The sequence below is a fragment of the Trachypithecus francoisi genome, unplaced genomic scaffold (genome assembly GCF_009764315.1).
Source record: "Trachypithecus francoisi isolate TF-2019V2 unplaced genomic scaffold, Tfra_2.0 Lachesis_group6, whole genome shotgun sequence".
Lineage (NCBI taxonomy): Eukaryota > Metazoa > Chordata > Mammalia > Primates > Cercopithecidae > Trachypithecus > Trachypithecus francoisi.
In genome coordinates, this window is record NW_022681471.1 from 9692154 (window position 1) to 9716194 (window position 24041).

A 24041-nucleotide genomic window follows, 5' to 3' on the forward strand; every position below is an offset into this window, starting at 1 on the left:
TAGCCCACATTCATGAGGCTATGGCCAATTCTAAAGCAGCTGTTGTTCTTCTAGTACTTGGGCATCAATGAGAATAAATAGGTTTTTATTAATTGCCTATGAGAAACATTTTCCTTTAGCCAAATGGTACTTATAAAGACAGTCCAAAGTATGTGCATTTTACTTCTCCTTTTGTCTTAGTCTGCTTGAGCTCCCATAACAAAATACCATAGATTGGGTGGATTAAACAGTAGAAATTTATTTTTCAGTTTTGGAGGCTAAAGTTCTGTGATTGGAGTGTCAGCATGGTTGGGTTCTTGTGAGGGCTCTCTTCTGGCTTGCAAATGGCCGCCGTTTCCCTGTGTCCTCACATGGCAGAGAGAGCTCTGCTGTCTCTTCCTCTTATAAGGGCAATAATCCCATCATGGAGGCCCCACCTTCCCCCTTGACTCATCTAAAGTCAGTGTATTCATCTGTTTTCACACTGCTGATAAAGACATACCCGAAACTGGGAACAAAAAGAGGTTTAATTGGACTTAAGAGTTCTGCATGGTTGGGGAGGCCCAAGAAACATGGTAGGAGGCAAAAAGCACTTCTTACATGGCAGTGGCAAGAGAAAAATGAGGAAGAAGCAAAAACAGAAACCCCTGATAAACCCATCAGATCTCATGAGAGTTAATTCACTATAACGAGAACAGCACAGGAAAGACCAGCCCCCATGATTCAATTACCTCCTCCTTGGTCCCTCCGACAACACATGGGAATTCTGGGAGATACAGTTCAAGTTTAGATTTGGGTGGGGACATGACCAAACCATATCATTCCACCCCCGGCCCCTCCAAATCTCATGTCCTCACATTTCAAAACCAACCATGCCTTCCCAATAGCCCCCCAAAGTCTTTCAGGATTAACCCAAAAGTCTACAGTCCAAAGTCTCATCTGAGACAAGGCAAGTCTCTTCCACCTATGAGCCTGTATAAAATCAAAAGTAAGCTAGTTATTTCCTAGATACAATGGGGGTACAGGTATTGGGTAAATACAGCCATTCCAAATGGGAGAAATTGGCCAAAACAAAGGGGTTAGAGGGCCCATACAAGTCTGAAATCCAGCAGGGCAGTCAAATTTTAAAGCTCCAAAATGATATACTTTGACTCCATGTCTCACATCCAGGTCGTGCTGATGTAAGAGGTGGGTTCCCATGGTCTTGGGCAGCTCCACCCCTGTGGCCTTGCAGGGTATAGCCTCCCTCCTGGCTGCTTTCACGGGCTGGCATTGAGTGTCTGCGGCTTTTCCAGGTGCACAGTGCAAGCTGTCAGTGGATCTACCATTCTGGCGCGTGGAGGATGGTGGCCCTCTTCTCATAGCTCTACTAGTCAGTGCCCCAGTCGGGAGTCTGTGTGGAGGCTCCGACCCCACATTTGCCTTCTGCACTGCCCAACCAGAAGTTCTCCACGAGGGCCCCATCTCTGCAGCAAACTTTTGCCTGAGCATCCAGGTGTTTATACATACACCTTCTGAAAGCTAGGTGGAGGTTCCCAAACCTCAGTTCTTGACTTTGTGCACCCGTAGACTCAACGCCATGTGGAAGCTTTCAAGGCTTGGGGTTTCCACCCTCTGAAACCACAGCCTAAGCTCTACATTGGCCCCTTTCAGCCATGGCTAGAGCAGCTGGGACACAGGGCACCAAATCCCTAGGCTACACACAGCACAGGGACACTGGGCCTGGCCCATGAAACCACTTTTCCTCCTGGGCCTTCCGGCCTGTGATGGGAGGGGCTGCTGTCAAGGTCTCTGACATGGCCTGGAGACATTTTCCCCATGGTCTTGGGGATTGACATTAGGCTCCTTGCTTGTTATGCAAATTTCTGCAGCTGGCATGAATTTCTTCTCAGAAAATGGGTTTTTCTTTTCTAGCACATCGTCAGGCTGCAAATTTTCTGAAATTTTATGATGTTTTCCTTTTAAAATGGAATGCTTTTAACAGCACCTGGGTTACCTTTTGAATGTTTTGCTGCTTAGAAATTTCTTCTGCCAGATACCCTAAATTGTCTCTCTCAAGTTCAAAGTTCCACAAATCTCTAGGGCAGGGACAAAGTGCCACCAGCCTCTTTGCTAAAACATAACAAGTCACCTTTGCTCCAGTTCCCAACAAGTTCCTCATCTCTATCTGAGACCACCTCAGCCTGAACCTTACTTTTCGTAACACTATCAGCATTTTTGTCAAAGCCATTCAACAAGTGTCTAGGAGGTTCCAAACTTTCGCACATTTTCCTGTCTTCCTATGAGCCCTCCAAACTGTTCCAGCCTCTGCCTGTTACCCAGTTCCAAAGTCGCTTCCACAGTTTTGGGATCTTTTCAGCAACGCCCCACTCTGCGGGTACCAGTGTACTGTATTAGTTCGTTTTCATGGTGCTGATAAAAACTTACCCAAGACTGGGAAGAAAAAGATTTAATTGGACTTACAGTTCCACATGGCTGAGGCCTCAGAATCAAGGTGAGAGGCAAAAGGCACTTCTTACATGGCTACGGTAAGAGAAAAATGAGGAAGAAGCAAAAGCGGAAACTAAGTAAACCCATCAGATCTCATGAGACTTCACTCACTCTCACGAGAGTAGCACAGGAAAGACCGGCCCCTGTGATTCAGTTACCTCCCCCTGGGTCCCTCCCAAAACACATGGTAGTTCTGGGAGATACAATTCAAGTTGAGATTTGGGTGGGGACACAGCCAAACCCTATCAGTGAGTTACCTCTCAAGGTCCCCACCTCCTAATACCACAACACTGGGAGTTAAGAGCTTCAACAGATGAATCTTGGGAGAACACAATTCAGTTTATAACAGACGCAAATCCCATCATTAGGGCCTCACCCTCTAAAGGTGCTATCTTCAAATACAATCACATTGGGGGGTAGTGCTTCAACATGAATTTGCAGGGGAACACATTTCAGTCTATAGCACCATTCAACAGCCCTGAGGACACTTTTGTAAAAGCCAGGGCTTATGGAAAACTTAATGTACTATCACTGTCTCAGATCAACCCGTCTTCCTAAGTTGGGCACAGTCTTTACTTACTTACACAGGGTTCAGACTCAGTCACCTTTGCCAGCTTCTGCTCCTTTGCCCTTTCCCCTTCAAATCAGACCCCAAGCCATATTCATACTCCCATTCTCACCTCTAGTGCCCCACCCACATCAGAGGCCTAGTACCTCATGCATGAAATCCCTTAAGGCCCTCTGCCAGATGAATGATCTTTAAGTGAAGCACTGTCCATATCACAGTTCCGCTCTGAAAACTTTGGTGGTTCTCCATTACCCACAGATTCAGGCCACACCAAAGGCCTTAAGTGACCTTTTCAATGTGCTTTTCCAGTGCACCCCAACATAACATTCTATTACTTCACCTCTTTCATCTCTGTTTTTCAAGTCCTACTTTAGATATCGCACCTCACAAAGAATCCACTGTTCTCTCCTGTGTGGATATGTCTCAATAACTGGGCATTAGCCATTGATTATCTTGTTTGATTGGGTAGTTCTCTCACGTATGCTTCTATCAGTCTAAGGAGATGTTCTATTCTCCATAAAAAGATTAGTCCATAATTCTTTGTATTTCTCTATATAGTGTGCTTATAGTTGGTGTTAACAAGTTATTTCTTCATTGGTTATTGAGTTGCTGTTTTCAGCCCCGTAAGTAAGCTATTAATATATGAGTAGGGGAGCAAAGAAGAGAACACATCATTGATGTCTCTTTATTTAGTGAATAAAATTATACAGCAAAATATGGGTAAGTATAAAATGTTATGGTATTAGCAGTATACACTGAAGGAATATGGAATAAAGGAATGATGAGGTATATTAGGCCCTCACTACTCAAAGCTTCGTCTATAGAATGGCAACTCCATTGTCACTGGGCAGCTTTTTAGAAATGCAAAATCTCACATCACACCTAACGAATCCGAATTTGCAGTTTAACAAGATTCCCAGGTGATTCCTTTGCACATTAAACTTTGAGTAGCATTAAATTAGATAACAATCTCTGAGATCCTGCTTTGTCGAAGGCTTCCACTGCAGTGGTTGTCAAATGGCATCCAAGATTCCCTGGAGCAAAACTTGAATAACCACTAGTTTGTTTCCTAATTGAAAAATAAAAGTTAATTGGCAGAATTTTCTCAGTTGTTAGTTTTACACTATATTTTTCTTAAATACTTGGCACCTGTTACACATTTGTCTTTCCTGACACCTAACACCTCTTAGTCCTGGCTACACATGAGAACCACCTAGGAAGCTTTTACTATATATATATATATATTATATATATATATATATATATATATATATATAAAACCAAGCCCTGGCCAAGGTACTTTGATTTAATTGGTCTGGGGATAGGCCCCAGGCATGGGCAATTTTTAAAGCCACCCAGATGATTCGAATGGGATGGCTAGAGAACCACTAAACTAGTATGTAAAATGGTACATTTAAAGAAAAAAAAAAAAATTCATAATATATGTATATATATATATATATATATATGTTTGCCCCAAAGCCATTTGTCTTTTCCCTGTATTGTTAGGGAGTTTCAGACTAATTGATGATTTGTCTTCATAGCAGAGTTTGACTAATTGATTTTAATTCCAAATACCGTATGTTTCTTTTTTTTTTTTTTTTTTTTTTGAGATGGAGTCTCGCTCTGTCACCCAGGCTGGAGTGCTGTGGCCGGATCTCAGCTCACTGCAAGCTCCGCCTCCCGGGTTCACGCCATTCTCCTGCCTCAGCCTCCCGGGTAGCTGGGACTACAGGCGCCGCCATGTCGCGCGGCTAGTTTTTTGTAGTTTTTAGTAGAGACGGGGTTTCACCGTGTTAGCCGGGATGGTCTCGATCTCCTGACCTCGTGATCCGCCCGTCTCGGCCTCCCAAAGTGCCGGGATTACAGGCTTGAGCCACCGCGCCCGGCCAAATACTCACCATATGTTTCTTAAACAGAGGCAGGCTGCTTAATCTCTTTATTTTCTAAACATCAAAAAAAAAAGTTTGTATTAGTCAAAGTTCAAGCAGAAAAATAGAACCAGTAAAAGAATATATTGAGAGATGTATTGTTAGGACTTGGCTTGGGCAACTAACTGTATTATCTAGCTGGGCAGGTCTGGGTTTGTGGGGTAGGCTCTTAGGAAGGGCTGGGACTCTCAGGCATGAGCTAAGGCTATTGCCTTAGGAAGTCTCAGGAAGTAGCTAAGGCTACTGCATCAGGAAGTCTCAGCTTTGCTCTTAAAACCTTTCAAGGGACTGAATCAGGCCCACTCTAGTTATCTAGGATAATCTCTCTTACTTGAAATCAACTGCTTGTGGATTTTCATCACATCTACAAAGTACCTTTACAGCAACACTTAGACAATTGTTTGATTAAATAACTGGGAAATGTGGCCTCACCAAGTTGACCTTTTAGAACTTGTAGTCATCTATATGTGCAACTCGGGTCTCAAAGATATGATTTCAAATCACTGTTGTGCCATTATTAGAGGCAGTTGCTTCTTTAGAGTGAACAGGTTGAGGAACCAGATTGATGACTCCCCTTATCTGGGACCACCCCCTTTGTTGTTAAAAAGAAATCTGGATCCTAAATAGAAATCTGTAATAAATCTAAACACAGCATTGTTTTTCTTTTTCAGAGCATGGACAGAACATCAGGAATATGGATTAATCATAGATGGCTCCACGTTGTCACTCATACTAAATTCCAGCCACGACTCTAGTTCAAATAATTACAAAAACATTTTCCTGCAAATATGTATGAAGTGTACTGCAGTGCTCTGCTGTCGGATGGCACCGTTACAGAAAGCCCAGGTAACTGTGAACATTAGTTAACGTTCCATTCTGGATACTTCTGTACACATATATGGAAATGTTTATTTTTTAAAAAATTATTTCTTCTTCAAAGGGCCATTATTACCATCTAATTTCTTCCTCCAAGGCTTCTTTCTTTTTGTAATCAGACTCAGAAATCTTTCCCCATTTTGAATTAAACTTATGCTGCACCTTGTTGTCCCCTCAATCTGGCTATCCCAGTTCCTCACCTTCCAGACTTTTTTCTCTGATGAGTGCTTTGTGCCTGCTGCCACTGCTCCTAGATCCCTTATGACATTAGCTCTGTGTGTTCTTTCTGCTCTTCTTACTCCCTTGGCTTGCCTGCAGCTAGACCTGGCCCATCCCTTGTGTAGTTTTCCATTCTCTTTCTCATTTCTCCTTTGTTCTTGATACCATCAATTATATCCTCCTCAAAATTATCCTTTCATGGTCTCTGTGATGGTCCATGGTCCTAACATTTTATTTGTCAATGTAGTGACTTTTTATTAGATCTTAAAATTTTCTTCCTCAGACCAGTATGGTTTTTCTTTTATATGTTCTTGTTACCGGTGCCATTTTTCTCTTGCTCTCTATGTCTCAAAACTACTTTTGATCCTTCTCATCTCCCTCTATATGTAGTCACCATGTTCTGTTGGTCCTACCTTTTGTCATAGCTCTCATTTTGATGCCATCTTTCAAAACCTTTTACTGCCCAACTAGTCCAAGCCCTTATGACTTTACACATAGACTATTTGATTTAGTCTCCTCACTGGTTTCCTTGCTTTCACCCATCCATTTTTAATCTCTCCACACTCCCAAATTAATCTTGTTAAAACATAACTCTTCCTATCATATATTCTTTTTCGGACACTTTCAGTAGTTTCATAGTCCCTTAGGATGAAGGGCAGTTGACTGAATGTGGCGCCTGGGGCTCCCCACTGTTGTCCCTTAACATGGTTCTACATATTTTGTACTTTGTGTCCACTATCACTCCTTTCTCTGGCGTACATTCTCCATTCCTGTTGGTTGTTCTTCCGTGATCTTCCATATGTCATACTCAGGGCAACTTTCAAAACTTTTGTCACATCATTTCCTCAACTGGCATTCTCTCTGAATTCCCCTGGCCTAACAAAAATTTTACTCATAATGAAACCTAGCTGAAGGGCCACCTCCTACATGCTTTCTTTTCCAGCTCCTCCAGTCCAGATTGATCTGCCTCATCTTGCTTCTTTGTATTCACTAGGTACAAGGAAACTTAGAGTCTCTGTTACCTACTTTTTCATTTCCATATATGCTATAGGATATTCTTTCATTTGTGTTAGTCTTGCTTCATCAGATTCTTTAACTGGTTGCTCTAAACAAGGGGATGGCTGTGTCTGTGGCTTTTCTTTTACATACTGTGCGCGTGTACACACACACCACACACACACACACACACAGCGCCCATCTTATTGGGGCATTTCTTCTGTCTGCCTTCTAGCTCTCAGTCCCCACTGCAATCAGAGGCTCTTCTTTCTTTTCTTCAGTCTTGAAAACCTCTCTTGGCCCCAGGTTGGGAATCAGATCCAACCAGAATACACTATTCAAAAGTATCCGTCCCCTTAGTCAGAGACTTTCCTGCAACAGCGACCTCTTTTTTTCCCTTACATTCAGTGTATGCTGCTCAAATTGCTCACCTGGGTTCTGACTGCTTCACTGCCAGGCAGCTATGTGAATTCCTGACCCCATGCTGCTGCTTCCATCTTAATTATGCCACCACTTGTGGTTTAGTCCTCATTCTGTTTTATTTCTGTCACTATAGTTATTTTTTGCAGGATGTTACATACTTAGCTGTCATGTTCATGTAGGTGATATTCAAGTCACTACCTCCAATCCAAGTATTTGGTGATCTACTTTACTTCTTCACCTGTTTCCCAAACATGTATTCTTGGGTGTGGCATTATCACCCCAAATCTGACTTCTCTAGAGTCCAACCATCATTTTCCTTGGCATCTTCTTTTTCTATGACTGACCTCAGTGTACTTCCAGATTTCTAGATTCAAAACCTTGAAACCTGTGTGCCTTCCCACATACCACATACATTACTCTTCCATTGTAGTCTTAGTCACTAAATTTTGTCCATTTCTTATTACATGGTCTTTTCCGTCTATTCCTTTCTTTTCATTACCTTTCAGGGCCAGGCCTTTCAATAGCTCATTGAACTCCTGGAACTAGCCACCTAACTTCTCTCTTCGCCCACAGTCTTGCTTTCCTCCAGTTCTTCCTACATCCTGCTGCCACTTTCATATCACTCCCTGTTGAACTAGCTCCAGATATTTCTGTCCGTGTCCCCTATATGAAAATTCCAGTTGATCTGGGCAAGCCAGATCTATTCTCTCAGCATTTACTGTATTTATCTGGCTATGTGCTCTTAGATATGCTAGTCCCTTTCTCTGGAATACTCCTTTCTTTCTTTGTCATCTATGCGAGTCATACTAATATTTCATGATTTACATCAAATCACTCTTCCTTCTGTAAAATTCCTGATCACTCTGTCATGTGGTGTCTTCTCCCTTCTCTGGCATCCTAGGCCTTGTTATGTGAATGACAATATCATGCATTCCTGCACAGATGCTACATTTTGTTACTTTGTATTGTTCATCTGCTTATCTAATATTCTTGTACTCATGACCTAACTCTACTACTTCATTTATATGCTTTTTAAGGGTGTGTAATGAAACCTTATATCTGTTTTGGCTCTTAGCACATTCCTGTATACAATGTAAAGCAAGCTATTATAGTTGATGAATAAATAGTATTATTTTGGTAAAATTATTTTTTTTTTTCATGAAGCTATCCTAGAGATTAAAGAGGTCTTAATCCAGTTGACCTAGGGCTGAGTGAAAAAGTCTATGTTTACGAATCTAAATCCCTTCATGATTTTATGGTCCATGATTGTATATCCTTTTATCTTTCTACAGTGATGAGTTTTACTCTTTGTAGTCTATATTTTCATGCAGAAGCTGTCACCCTTGATAATTTTATTGCCTTCCCTAAACCTTCCCTGGCTGCGTATTTTTTCCTTGAGGTGCAAATCGTTACTGCACACAGTGTAACAGGTGCACTTAGTTAACCATTATTGTAGCCTATTAAAAACAAATTTAGTTTGGGTTCTTTAATTTTGTCTTTTATTCTTTCACTTACAGGTTATTTCTGACAGTCTTCTATAAAGTTTTTAAGAAGAACCAAGTTGAGGGGAAGGATTGGGGGAAGCTGGCATTTCATAGTCACATCATTTTTGTGTGAAGTGGAATTCGATGTGGGGTTTTTTTGTACTATTTAATACAACCAAAACCTGATTGAATTCTATTTAAAGAAATAACCGCAGGGTGCCTTGGTCTCATGAATTATTTTTAATCACTCCAGTTATGTTGAAAATGGATTTTATTTATGTTAACTGGTCAGAACAATTGTGAGGACAGTATTTTTGCAAAGCATTATTTAGCTACTAAATTATTTAAGTTTTTTTAAACTGCTAGATTCCAAGGGGTTTTGTGGCTTGCCACATCAAACAGTGATTATCTAAAACATAGGGTAGGAGGGCAGCTGATTACCCAATACACTTCCTACAAGAAACTCTGCCAGGAGGTTTTTGGAGACCCCAAGGCAGAAGTATTTTAATACCAGGGATGAACATTTTATTCAGTACCTGTTATGAACATGTCCCTGAACTACACAGTATCATTTATACATCTTGAAGAAACACTCAGGGAATAGTGACAGGCCTTTGCACACATATCTTGGGCATCTTTCTGCAAATGTCAACCCCTTTAGTACACCTATTTTAAAATACAGCTACTCATAGGAGAGGTCAGACCATATTGAGCAGTGAGAGATTTATTAAAGTTTAGTTGGCAGCCAGATAGGTGCAAGAATTTAACATTAGGTAAGTTGGAATAAGTGTTGATGTGCTCCTAGGGAAGGTGAGAGTGTCAGCAGGGAGGAGAGAGTAACAAGTAACCAAAAATATTGTTCACTGACTTCCTACTTGGTTCTGGTGGCCCTATGTGTGTTACCCCAAATCAGCTTTCTGGCTTCTACTGTTACACATTCAACATCTGATCTGAAAGAACACATGATGCAATGACAAAAGAAGGAAATGTATTGACCTCTAATATGCATGAGAGGCAAAGTTTTTGATAGTTCATATATGCACAGAACTAGGACAAGTGGGTGCTGGTGTTACATTTTGAATGGCTGTGTTGTTCTGCATCTGTGAATTTGACACTATTATACATACTACAGTTGGCCCTCCGTATCCATGGGTCCTGCATCCACAGATCCAAACAACTGTGGATTGAAAACATTAGAATAAAACTAAAACAATGAACAGTATAACAATAAAAATAATACAGGTTTTAAAACAATACAGTATGACAACTATTTACATAGCGTTTACATTGTAGTTAGGTATTAAAAGTAACCTAGAGATGATTTAAAGTATACAGGAGGATTTTGGTATCTACGAGCGTCCTGGAACCAATCCTCCAAGGATACTGAGGGATGACTGTATATGCACAAACTACCTTTCTGTTTGCAAGGCTGCTATTTACAATTGTGAATGAGGCATAAACCCCTAAAGTAGTCCAATCTTACATTCTTCTTTGACCTTTTTTATACCTCTTTTGTATTTAATATTTAGATTGTCAGAATGGTGAAGAATTTAAAAGGCAGCCCAATAACTCTGTCGATAGGTGATGGTGCCAATGATGTTAGTATGATCTTGGAATCCCATGTGGGAATAGGTAAGATACATCTAATGAGATGGCAGCTGTAAAAAGTATCAGTATTGCTTTTAGGTAGTGTGGTCTTACATTCTAGAGTGGCTGTTTTGGTTGCTCATCTTGAATTTGAATTTTGGAATGAAAATTGTTAATTAAATGAATGCCTCATCTGATCATGCAACATGTCCATCCCAAGGTCCTACCCTGTGGTAGAAATGTAGCAATGTAACAAAGTTAAAGGATGTTTTTCAGTTAGCCAAGTAGAGTGAATTTCCCAAAGCTACTGGCAGCACAATTGATTGTTTAGCTCTTACTTTGACAGCATGCGTGAAATTTTTATTGTTTTTCTGCGCCTGACCAGACTGCCTTCTTATGTTGCTGTATTATATCTTTTGAGACCTCAACTGTTTGGGGCTAAGAAATGATCATTGGTTGGCTGTTTTTCAACATGGCAGTATTAATGGATGGTTTGGGCTGTAGTGTTGAATTTATATATTGACATGCAATAACAGCTTTTCCACCACCTGTATCACTTTTTCATTCTCTGGTTGCTATTAGGCAGCACAGCTAACTCCCCAGCAAGTTAGTTACCTAGTTTGTTTGTTTTGGCAGGGTGGTGGGACCAGATATGGAATTCGTATCTTGGGAATTATTGTACTGCAGTTTAGATTCCCAAATTGTTCTTTTCATTTGGAAGTATTCCTATTTATTGTGCAACTTTTAAGTTCTACTCATTGGTTATCCAAGTGTCAAATGGCCTAAAGCTGCTCGAGCTCATAGAACCCTTGCGCTGCTAGTCAGGGTTTCATTCATGAAAGAATTCCACCGTCTTCTCATTGAGCCCCTTAGATCACAAACCCCAGGTTTCTGAGTTGCCTTAATATAGCACCTAGTCTAGGGTCATACACAATTTAGCCCTTAATGAGTGACTTAATAATTTTTAAGTTGACTTTTTTCCTTCAGATAATTTTTGCCTTGTAATGATTGAAATAATGATTCTATTTAATTGTTGTATACTGTGTTACAAATAGGGAGTTACCAGTTAAACTTAATTATTTGGTAAGTCTCAGTGTCACTTAAAGAAAGCTCTTTTGGTTTTTAAAAAAGGAAAACTAAATGATAGAATTGAACTATAACATTTAACCAAGTTGAAACTATGAAAATAAATCAGGGAGTCATTTATTCTAGAAAATGCTCACTGTATAGAGATATTCTCTTTTAGGTATTAAAGGCAAAGAAGGTCGCCAAGCAGCTAGGAATAGCGATTATTCTGTTCCAAAGTTTAAACACTTAAAGAAACTGCTATTGGCTCATGGACATCTATATTATGTGAGAATAGCACACCTTGTACAGTACTTCTTCTATAAGGTATGTGATAAAATATATGTAATTTAATTTCTTTTTAATCCAGCATTGACTCAGCTTGGTCATGATGTTGTTGTTCTTCCTTTTTTTTTTTTATGCTGCTTTTGCTATCTCATACTGAAATTTGCAGTCAACAAAGCAGAGGTAATCTATTGGATGAATCAGAAAACAGATATTCCTTTTGATGCGAACTATTTGATAGGAATTTTTAAGCCCTCTTTACTGAAATATAAATTAAATACAATAAAGTGTATTCATCAAAAGTGTACAGTTCCATGAGTTTTGCCAATTGTATACATCCATGTAACCATCACACCAGTCAAAAAATAGAACATTTTGGCTTTCTAGTGGCTCATTCCTGTAATCCTAGTGCTTTGGGAGGCCAAGGTGGGAGTATCACTTGAGGTCAGGATTTTGAGACCAGCCTGGGCAATAATATGAGACCTTGTCTCTACAAAAATAAAAATTTTCTAAAATGAAATTTTTGCAGTCATTTATAAATTGTCTATAAGCATGCCAACCAAGAGAACCACTGGTAACATTTTGATATGTGACCTTGCTGGTCTTTTTTCTATACAAATTAATGTATATATGTATTTTTTTTTTTGTACTTTTGTACACTATACACTACATATGGGCTTTTAAAATTTTTTTGAGACATAATTTAACAAAATTCACCTTTTTTAAAGAAACATTTTCTTAAAGACAGTCTGTCTCTGTTGCCCAGGCTGGAGTGCAGTGGTGTGATCTTGGCTCACTGTAGCCTTTGTGTCCTGTGTTCAAATGATGCTCATGCCTCAGTTTCTCGAGTAGCTGGGATTACAAGCCCTTGCCACCACACCTGGCTGATTTTTGTGTTTTTAATAGAGACAAGGTTTCACCATGTTGGCCAGGCTGGCCTCGAACTCCTGACCTCAAGTGATCTGCCCCCCTCAGCCTCTCAAAGTGCTGGGATTACAGGCTTGAGCCACCACACTTGGCCTAAAATTCACCATTTTAAAGTTTATAATTCAATGACTATAGTGTGTTCACTATGATGTGCAACCATCATCATTGTCTAATTCTAAAACATTTCTCTCATTCCCAAAAGAAACCTTGTACCTGTTGGTATAATAGATATTGCTTTGCACTTTGCCTTTTTCACTTAATTTATATTGTGAACATTTTTCTCACCCAATTTAATATTCTTCCAAAACATAATTGTGCAACATCGCAAATCCCCAATATTGGACACTGAAGTAGTTTCCTCAACAATACCTTGGTTTCCTTTTATCATGAAGCATTAGTGTATACATTAGACTGAGTCTGCATACCTGTTATTGTCTACCAGGGAATAGAATTTACTAAATTTCTGAATTAGATTCTAGTTTGTAGATAGAGTATTTAGTGCATCTTCCAACTACTCGAATCATACAGTATTTAGTATATGATTCAAGTAGTCATATTTGAATTTCATACCCTGTATTTTATAAGAGTTAAAGCTCAGCACCTGATTTTGTGTGTCAGTTGTCTATAGTCAACTCTAGGTCTTTCTTACTAACTTTATATTTAAAGAAAATATTTATTTATAAAACTATGAACCCAGTTTCACAAATTTTCTAAGACCCTGCTAGCCGGTATTTGCTGGTAGCCAGGCCAAACACTGTGGAGGAGGAAGATGATGATAATGATGGTAACCCAGTATGTGTAAGGTATTTTGTGAGTTCACAAAATCACTTTTTAAAAAATGTAATCCTCACAAACATCCTATGAGGCAAGTAGTGTTACCTCCATTTAAGATACATGGAAAGTAGAGCTCAGAGAGATGATATAACTTGCCTTTGGCTTTCCATCCAGGAAGCGATGTTCCACCATAGACTCATTTACTCCAAATCCAGGACTTTTTATGTGTCACAGGTAGGGTCTTTTGGGCCTTGCACCCAGTAACAGTAGCTCATGGAAATAAAGAGTTATTCTCTCTTGACCTCCACCTAGCAGGAGATCCCTTGAAAATTTGTCATTCAGATCTGCCTAGTAATCTGAACCTATTCCAGAGGCTTATTTTGCCTCTTTTGAGTTTTGGCCTGCAATTTAAGCAACTGCCACCAGATGGAAGGAATGCTCTGTTAAGGAGAACAAAACAAGCGTTAAAATGGCAAATGTTGACCGGTGGTTATTTATGTAGATTATATTCTCTGTCTTCGTTAGTGTCTCTAAGCTCATTATCATCTTGGTTACTGACTCAGCAGTATTTCTTTTTTATTACTATCTTTTGTGCCAAGAGGATTTCTAAAATTTTCAACTCTATTTGGCTGAGCTAAGAGGGCTTTCTGGCCTCTCGCCATTGTCTTCAAATTGTTGTTGCCCACTCCTGGAGTACTTCAGTGACAGGTCTTCCTACTTTCTGTTTCTCCATTTAATCCTCCTTACATAATTCAGCTAGATTCGTGTTTAAAGAATGCCACTTTTCAACTTGTCCCTTAGAAACTTTACTCTCCATTGTCTCAGCTTTAGTCTGGCTTTTAATGCACCCCGCAGTGTGACCCTGTCTTACCATATAAGTTTAAAATACATACATTCTTGCCTTGGTTCCTGCCATCAACATGTCCTGTTTATTCATAGTTCAGGTTCTAACTTCTTTATTCAATCAGTCAACAAATATATTTTAAATGTGTTACTATGTGCCAAGGCCTGTTTTAGGTGCTTGAGGATACACCATGGTGTAAGACAGGCAGTGTCCCTGTTCTCATGAAAATTACATTCTGGTGGGTGAGGTAGATACCCACTCTCCCTTGTCATGAAGCAGCCCCGTGATCCCCACTGAGCTCTACCTGCTTCAACCTCAGAACACTTATTTTTTTCATAAACTGTGACTCTAGAAATACTATGGACTATATTTTGCATTGTACCAGAACTGATAATGTACAAATGAGTGTTGCTTTTCCAGGTGATGACCTTGGGAGCTCTGACTCATGCTGCAGGGGTGATTCAAAACATGTTGAGCTCATTTCTTTAGAAACATCCTCCAGAGCCAGTAGTACATTGATCTAAATATCCTCAGCTGTGGTAGATGTTCATCCTTTGGGGTTGCATTTAATTTTTAAAAACAGTCTCAAGTCTCCTAGAGCTAATTCTGGAGCATTAGCTGACAGAAGGGAGGAGACTAGTTTTCTGGCGTGACTGGAAAGTGGGCTCTCGAAGGGGCTTCTCGAAGAGAAGTTCAGAGACATCATGAACAAGTAACAGCAAAGAAGCTCACAGCCTGCTTTGAAGAATAGCACTTATTTGAAAATTCTAGTCCTGGTAGTTTTGCTTAAAGACATTAATTTCAGTATTTTATAATCACACTTAGTAACTTTTACTACCTTATGAATTCCCAGCTTGTGTTTCTTTTCTGCTTGTCTTTTTACTATTTCTCAAATTAAACAATATGTCCCTTAGGACAGTGGTCCCCAGCCTTTTTGGCACCAGGGATCTCAGGCCCTAACGCTCACTTGCCTGCCGCTCACCTCCTGCTGTGCATCCTCAGGGGAGGGGAAGGGGGTCCCTGACTTAGGAAAAAGAAGTTGACTCTTTTTTTGGTATCATCTGTGTGCCATCTTTGTGTGTAGTAGATGCTCAATAATGATGTTGATTGTTTGAGGAGATAGTAATAAAGGCATTAAAGCATTAGTTGATATTGTTAGTGTCAACATAATCTATAATAATTTCCCAACTATTTATTGGCATTAATTGACTTTAAATGTACACTTGCAGCATTATCAGTCTACTATATGGTTTGCAAATCTAATTGGTGTTAAAGATACAGTGTCATTAGGTGTTTATATTGGATGAGCTCATTTATTTCCTGGAAGAAGGATAGCAACAGATTCTCATAAAGTAAATAAGATCCTCTTCTACCTTGATAGGGCAAAAGTTGGCCTTAATATGAATTAATCATTTTTTTAGTTGTTTCCTTATGTCTGTGGAATAGAGGTTTATTGCATTCTGACATTAGAAGGATTTAGGAATAATTATAAACTATTTGGAATATAGTTTCCCATTTTAGTTTAGCAAGTTGATTAAGTGAAAATGTTAATCCTTGTCTTCATTTTTTTTTTTTCAGAACCTTTGTTTCATTTTGCCACAGTTTTTGTACCAGTTCTTCTGTGGATTCTCACAACAGGTTTGTTTCCCAAGTTATCGTTATAATGTAGTTTACATTTGCTGTTAATAAATTACCCTTATATATTAGATTTATAGAGATGAGAGATGTATATACGAAGTAAAAGGATCTCTTGGTTTTGACGATAGCAAATGTTTATGTCTTTGCTTTACTAGCTTTCTTATTGTTACCTTCATTTTGAAATGCTTTTGGTACATCCTGTTGGAGATGTGATAACATTAAAAAGAGTATTTTGAATTTTTTCTTTTTATCAGTGTATAAAATGTTTCATAATTCTAAAATGTTATAGTTTAATATTTCATCAGGTGAAATCTCCCAACTTTGCAGGCTCTCAGGTTAGTTTTATAGAAAAAGCATTGATCTTTAAGCTAGCCAAGAACCTGTGATTCCTAGAGAAAGCCTTGGATTACGTAAAGCAGCTATAGCTGTTTTGCCTTCTGTTGTTTTCTGAATGTGTATTACATAAGGAATATGTTATATATTAACTTGATACATAAGTGGTAGGATGGCAAGGCATCTTTGTTTTAAAAACTGTAATGGATTTGACATTGCTTCTAATGGGAGGTATAGCAAAATACAGGAGCTATAATACTCAGTGATTCAGAAATTTTATAATTAATCTGTGAGAAGTTCAGTGATTTTTCCAAATTGAGCTACCACATTGCCATAGGTGTTAAGTTTCCAAATTCAAAGGCAAGCTTTACATACGCTTCTGTGAATACAAAGTACACTTATGAATACACTTATGTATTCTTGGTTCCTCCTGGTAGGAAGTGATTTTTTTCTAATTCTTCGGCAGCATTTTTTTTTTTTTTTTTTTTTAACTTTTAGGTTCAGGAGTGCATGTGCAGGTTATATTGGCAAACTCATGCCACAGGAGTTTGGTGTTCAGTTTATTTTGTCACCCAGGTAAAAAGTATAGTACCTGGTAGGTAGCTTTTTGATCCTCTCCCTCCTCTCACTCTCCACCTGAAGTAGACTCCAGTGTCTTTTTCCCTTCTTTGTGTCCATATGTTCTCATTGTTTAGCTCCCACTTATAAGTGAGAACATGCTGTATTTGGTTTTCTCTTTCTGTGTTAGTTTGCTTAGGATGATGGCTTCCAGCTCCATACGTGTTGCTGCAAATGACATGATCTTATTCTTTTTTATGTTTGCATAGTATTTCACGGTGTATGTGTACCAACCACATTTTCTTTTTCCATTCTACCATTGATGGAAATTTAGGTTGATTACAAGTCTTTGATATTATGAAGAGTGCTGCAGTAAACATGTGTATGTGTCTTTATGGTGGAATAATTTATATTCCTTTGGGTATATACCCAGTAATGAGATTGCTGGGTTGAATGGTAATTCCGTTTTAAGGTCTTTGAGGAATCATCACACTGCTTTCCACAATGGCTAATTTACGTTCTCACCAGCATTCTACAAGTGTTCCCTTTTCTCTGCAACCTTGCAAGCATCTGGTTTTTTTTTTGACTTTTGAATAATAGCCATTCTGACTGGTATGAGATGGTATCTCGTTTTTGTTTCGATTTGCATTTCTCTAATGATTAGTGATGTTGAGCATTTTTTCATATGCTTGTTGGCTGCGTGTATGTCTTCTTTTGAAAAGTGTCTGTTCCTGTCCTTTGCCCACTTTTTAATGGGGTGATTTGATTTTTGCTTATAAATTTATGTAAGTTCCTTATAGATGTTGGGTGTTAGACATTTGTCACATTCAGCATTTGCAAATATTTTCTCCCATTTTGTAGGTTGTCAGTTTACTCTGTTGATAGTCATTTTCTTGTATGCAGAAATTCTTTATTTAATTAGGTAACATTTGTCAGTTTTTGTTTTTGTTGCTATTGCCTTCAGCATCTTTGTGATGAAATCTTTGCCAGCTCCTATGTCCAGACTGGTATATCCTAGGTTATCTTCCAGGGTGATTATAGTTTTAGGTTTTACATTTAAGTCTTTAATGCATCTTGAGTTGATTTTTGTATATGGCATAAGAAACGGGTCCAGTTTCAATCTTCTGCATGTGGCTAGCAAGTTATACCGTGCCATTTATTGAATAGGGATTCTTTTCCCCATTGCTTGTTTGTGTCAGCTGTGTTGAAGATCACGTGGTTGTAGATATGTGGCCTTATTTCCGGGCTCTCTGTTCTGTTCCATTGTTTTATATATGTCTGTTTTTGTACCAGTACCATGTTGTTTTGGTTACTGTAGCCTGTAGTATAGTTTGAAGTCAGGTAATGTAATGCCTCCAGCTTTGTTCCTTTTGCTTAGGATTGCCTTGGCTATTCAGGCTCTTTTTTGGTGCCATATGAATATTAAAATATTTGTTTCTAATTCTGTGAAGAATGTAATTAGTAGTTTGATAGGAATTGCATTGAACTTGTAAATTGCTTTGGGCAGTATGGCCATTTTAACAATATTGATTCTTCCTGTCCAAGAGCATGGAATATTTTTCCATTTGTTTGTGTCATCTCTGATTTCTTTGAGCAGTGTTTTGCAATTTTCATTTTAAAGATCTTTCACCTCGCTGGTTAGCTGTATTTCTAGGCATTTCATTATTTTTGTGGCTACTGTGAATGGGATTATGTTACTGATTTGGCTCTCAGCTTGGATGTTGTTGGTATATAGGATTGCTTCTGATTTTTGTACATTGTTTTCGTATCCTGAAACTTTGCTGAAGTTAACAGGTCAAGTAGCTTTTGGGCCAAGGCTGTGAGGTTTTGTAGATATAGAATCATATTGTCTGCAAACAGGGATAGTTTGACTTCCTATCTTCCTATTTGGATGCCTTTTATTTATTTTTCTTGCCCGATTGCTTTGGCTAGAACTTCTAGTACTATGTTAAATAGGAGTGGTGAGAGAGGGCATCCTTTTCTTCTTCTGGTTTTTGAGGGAATGCTTCCAGCTTTTGCTTGTTAAGTGTGATGTCGGCTATGGGTTTTTCTTAGATGGCTCTTATTATTTTGAAGAATGTTCCTTCAATGCCTAGTTTGTTGAGAGTTTTTTAACATGATGGATTTTATTGAAAACCTTTTCTGCATCTATTGAGATGATCATGTGGCTTTTGTTTTTAGTTCTGTTTATGTGATAAATCACATTTATTGATTGGCATATATTGAACCAATCTTGCATTCTAGTGATAAAGCCTGCTTGATCATGGTGAATTAGCTTTGTGATGTGCTGCTGGATTCAGTTTGCTAGTATTTTGTTAAGTGTTTTTGCATCTATCTCCATCAAGGATATTGGCCTGAAGTTTTTTTCTTTTTGTTGTTGTTGTTGTGTCTGTGCCAAAGTTTTCGTATCAGAATGATGCTGGCCTCAGAATGATTTAGGGAGGAGTCCCTCCTCCTCAATTTTTTGGAATAGTTTCAGTAGGAATGCTACAGATCTTCTTTATATATCTGGTAGAATTTGACTGTGACTCCATCTGGTCATGAGCTTTTTTTTGGTTGGTAGACTTTTTATTACCTTTCAGTTTTGGAAGTCATTATTGGTCGTTTGAGGGATTCAGGAAATCCTTGGTTTTCTGACTGGTTCAGTCTTGGGAGGTTGTCCATGTCCAGAAATTTAACCATTTCTTGTAGGCTTTCTAGTTTGTTTGCATAGAAATGTTCATAGTAGTCTCTGAGGGTTATTTTTATTTCTGTTGTGTCTGTAGTATCATCTGCTCTGTCATTTCTGATTGTGTTTATTTGAATCTTCTCTTTTTTTTCTTTATTAGTCCAGCTAGTAGTCTATATATATTATTAAATGTTTTCAAATAACCATCTCCTGGATTTCTTGGTCTTTTATGTGGTTTTTTGCATCTCAGTTTCCCTCAGTTCAGCTCTGATTTTGGTTATTTCTTGTTTTCTTCTAGCTTTGGGGTTGGTTTGCTCTTGTTTCTGTAGTTCCTCTAGTTGTGATGTTGGGTTGTTAATTTGATTTATTTCTCTCTCTCTCCCTCCCTCCCTCCCTCCCTCCCTCCCTCCCTCGCTCCTTCCTCCTTCCTTCCTTCCTTCCTTCCTTCCTTCCTTCTTTCCCTCCCCTCCCCCTCCCACTCCCCTTCCCCTTCCCCTTCCCTTTCCTGAGTCTTGCTCTGTCGCCCAGGCTGGAATGCAGTGGTGTGATCTTGGCTCACTGCCACCTCCGACTCCTGTGTTCGAGTGATTTCTCCTGCCTCAGCCTCCTGAGTAGCTGAGATTACAGGTGCCCGTCACCACACCTGGCTGATTTTTGTATTTTATTAGAGATGGGGTTTCACCATGTTGGTCAGGCTGATCTTGAACTCCTGACCTCAAATGATCTGCCTATGTTGGCCTCCCAAATTGCTGGGATTACGGGCTTGAGCCACTGTGCTCGGCCTTCTTTTGAACTTTTTGATGTAGGTGTTTAGTGCCATAAATTTCCCTCTTAACACTTACTTAGCTGTGTCCCAGAGATTCTGGTATGTTGTATCTTTGTTCTTCATTAGTTTTAAAGAAATTCTTGACTTTTGCCTTAATTTCATTGTTTACCTCCAAATCATTCAGGAGCAGGTTGTTTAATTTCCATGTTGTATGGTTTTGAGTGATTTTCTTGGTATTCATTTCTATTTTTATCACACTGTGGTTTGAGAGTATGGTTGGTATGATTTTTGTTTTTTGGAATTTGCTGTGGATTGTTAATGTCCAATTGTGTGGTTAATATTAGAGTATGTGCCATGTGGCGATAAGAGGAAAGTATATTCGGTTGTTTTGGGGGTAGAGAGTTCTGTAGATGTCTATTAGGTCCATTTGTTCACATGTTGAGTTCAGGGCCTGAATATCTTTGTTAATTTTTGGCCTCAGTGATCTGTCTCATACTGCCAGTAGGAAGTTGAAGTCTCTTGGGCAGTATTTCTAAGAGAATGCATTCTTCTCAATGGGAATTATTGTTCTTTTTCTCTTGAATTTGCCTCTTTACTATTTGGTATGCTGTCTCTTACATCAGTGCCATGTCATTAGCCCCCGGTAGTGCCAGTTAAACAGATCATCTTTCATTATAAATTAAGCATCTTTCAGTTTTCGGAAGTGCCATCACCTTCTTGTATTCAAAATTAATAGTATTAGAGAGTTTCGTAAATTCTGATCAATCTGTTTTTCTTGAACATTCAAATTGCTATTGAGCAAAATGTTGCTAATTCTTTACTTTCTTGGATGAATGCAAGTATTAAAAATATATGAAATTCTCTTAACTAATGTGTAGCAGTGTGCTAAAGGTGAAGTTGGCTTGTTCTGGTGGAAATACTGTTTTCATTTTGAAAGGAGTCTGTTGCTTTATTATCCTTTTAAAACATGTTTACCAAGCACAAGTTTTAGGGCAAAAGGACTTACTCCTTATAAAACTAGCTGAGATTTAAACCGTGGATTGTCTTCAGTCTTCTTAGATTACGTAACTGCTTATGGTTCCATAGGAGTTGATGTTTGGCTCCTTCTGTTGCTCAACTGGTAGGTTCATTCATTTGGCCACTATTTCTTGATTGCCCTCTTTGTGCCAGGATAAGTGCTGAGAATATTGCAGTGATCAAAACAAACTTCTTCCCCCCATGAAACTTGCAGTGTATAGTGATAGGGTGAAAGACAACAATCAAATATATTATGTTGGGTACTGATATATGCTGTATTGGAAAAAGAAAGCATAATAAAGGGATAGAGTGTGACTAGGAGAGAGAGAGCTGCTGTTTTAGACATCTGAAAAGGTCTCTCTGATGAGATGACATTTGGGCAGAGACCTGGAGGTAAGGGAAGGAATAATGTGGACATCTTAAGGAAAAGTATACCAGGTAAAAGGAAGGTAAAAGTGTACCAGGAGAGTTCAGGAGGTAATGTGATATGCAAAATCTTTATTTTTGATTTTGGTTTTGTGCTAGTGCTGAATGTAGCAACCTTTATTGCAAACATCTTTGGAGTGCCTATGAGTAGTCTGTCTTTTTCAGTCCAGAAGCACATTAGGCATTCTCTGGAACTTGCAAGGAAGACTATGAAGAATGTAGAAATGGACCAGGGTTCAGATTCTTTACACAAAAAGCTTCCCTTTCTTTAGCAAAACTAGGATACTAAATGTCTTTTGTTTAACGAAAACATTATAACAGGTTTCATAAAAAAACAGTATTATCAACTATATCTGTTTGTTTTGGGGATATTCTGTCTCTTCTAATTATGTACCTAAGAATTACAATGATCGGTCATGTGATTTTAAAGTATCATAGTGAAACAAAAGTAGATTGATGCTTCTTTTGTTTGAATGAAATTCAAGACTAAATTACACACCAGTCAATCTGAGTTGTACTTTTTAAAATGTACTTGTTAGTGAAAATGAGTAGTTTCTAAAGAAAGTGTGGTGTTATGTGCCACGGACTAGTCCTCTCCTTTGAAAACAAAAAGGAATGCAACACCTTTTTTTGTACTTTTAAATTCAGCGGAATATCTTTGTTGAGCTTAAATCTTTGTTTATAGAAAGTATGTTGGAAGTGTCTTTTAACTTCATGGAGAATGTTGCGTCCATTATCATTTGCTTTGTCTCTCCTGCCAGCCAGAGTTGTAGTCCCCTCCTCTGGGTTTCCCCAATTCTGCCTCTCCATCTAGAATTTGAACTCCCTGGTGGACAGGGGATGAATCATCTCTGTCCCTAGTACTTGTCGTTTAGGTAGGCACTCAGTAAATGTTCTGAAGTCAACTAGTAAACTAACCAATGCACCATTCAAGTAATTCCCAGCCTTTTGGAGTCAGTCTTCATTATGATAGTAATTATCTTTAGTAGCCATTGATTGAAAATACATTATTTTGTTAATTTTTATCATAGTTAAATGCATTTTATTAAGGGACATTTATACATGTGAAAAATACATATGAGTATGGGGAATTATTCAGGCCACAGAAAATGTTTATATGACAATCTTTAGCACTGTGTAGATAAATACTGATGTAAATACTTTCATCAGAATGAGGTTCATAGAATTCTTTAAATTTTTTTCAATAAAGGAAGATTTATAATACCAGATCAGGCCTTTTCAAATGTTACAGCTTCCAATCTGTACTCATTTATTCATCTAGTATTTATTGATTGTTTTTTGTATGCCAAGTTCTGTTATAGGAGCTCAAGATTGTCCAAGTTGTCCAGTCAAAGACCACCAGGAACACATTTGTAGTTGATCAAATTAGGTTTATTACTCAGTTCAGGAAGGAAGAACACACGCCATGAGAAACTGTGGGGCTTCTCAGGAAGAGGATGTTAGAAAAGACACAATTTGGACTTGAAAATACTAACCAAAAATATGTAAAATATTAACCAAAGCATTGTGACACAGGCTGATTGCTGCCCATATTTAGTTTCTCTAAGGATTCCTCACTTATACTTAATGGTCTTTGCTGAAGTAACTCCTGAATAGCTAGTTTTAGCTACTAAGCAACCTTGAAAGGTTATTAATGTCTATTAGAAATGCAACTTATAGCATGTAAACATTCTGAATAATATTCTGTTAAAGGGGAGGTATATTAATGTGACTCATCACAATATGTTAGTTTCTTTTTTATAGTTACTAGGCAGTGACCTTATTTACAGTTTCCTTTGCCAGTACCAAAAGCTTGTAAAAAAGTTTCTTATTTTAGCTAGTAAGTTTTCCTCATACATAAATATCATCTTGTAGATGATTGTTACATGAAATTTCTTTCTTTCCTTTGTTGTTTTTCATTTTAGCCACTGTATGATGCTGCTTACCTTACAATGTACAATATCTGCTTCACATCCTTGCCCATCCTGGCCTATAGTCTACTGGAACAGCACATCAACATTGACACTCTGACCTCAGATCCCCGATTGTATATGTAAGTTAAATATATAGTTAAAACCCCCTAAGACTTTCAATGTTGTGGTTTTCATTTTATCTGCAGATGGGAAGAAAGCAGAACAATGCACTTGGTTTGTGGTGTGATTATGTGGTTCTCTTTGGAATTTTTAG

The 24041-nt window shown here is 38.5% G+C and overlaps 1 protein-coding gene across 1 annotated transcript in view; it reads left to right on the forward strand.

Annotated features, from left to right (window-relative positions):
• ATP11C (ATPase phospholipid transporting 11C) overlaps positions 1-24041 on the forward strand; it is a 218588-nt gene that overhangs the window by 170678 nt on the left and 23869 nt on the right. Inside the window, 5 exon segments of the mRNA XM_033200856.1 lie at positions 5640-5814; positions 10496-10598; positions 11800-11945; positions 16027-16086; positions 23780-23907. Coding sequence (XP_033056747.1) covers positions 5640-5814; positions 10496-10598; positions 11800-11945; positions 16027-16086; positions 23780-23907 — 612 coding nt within the window.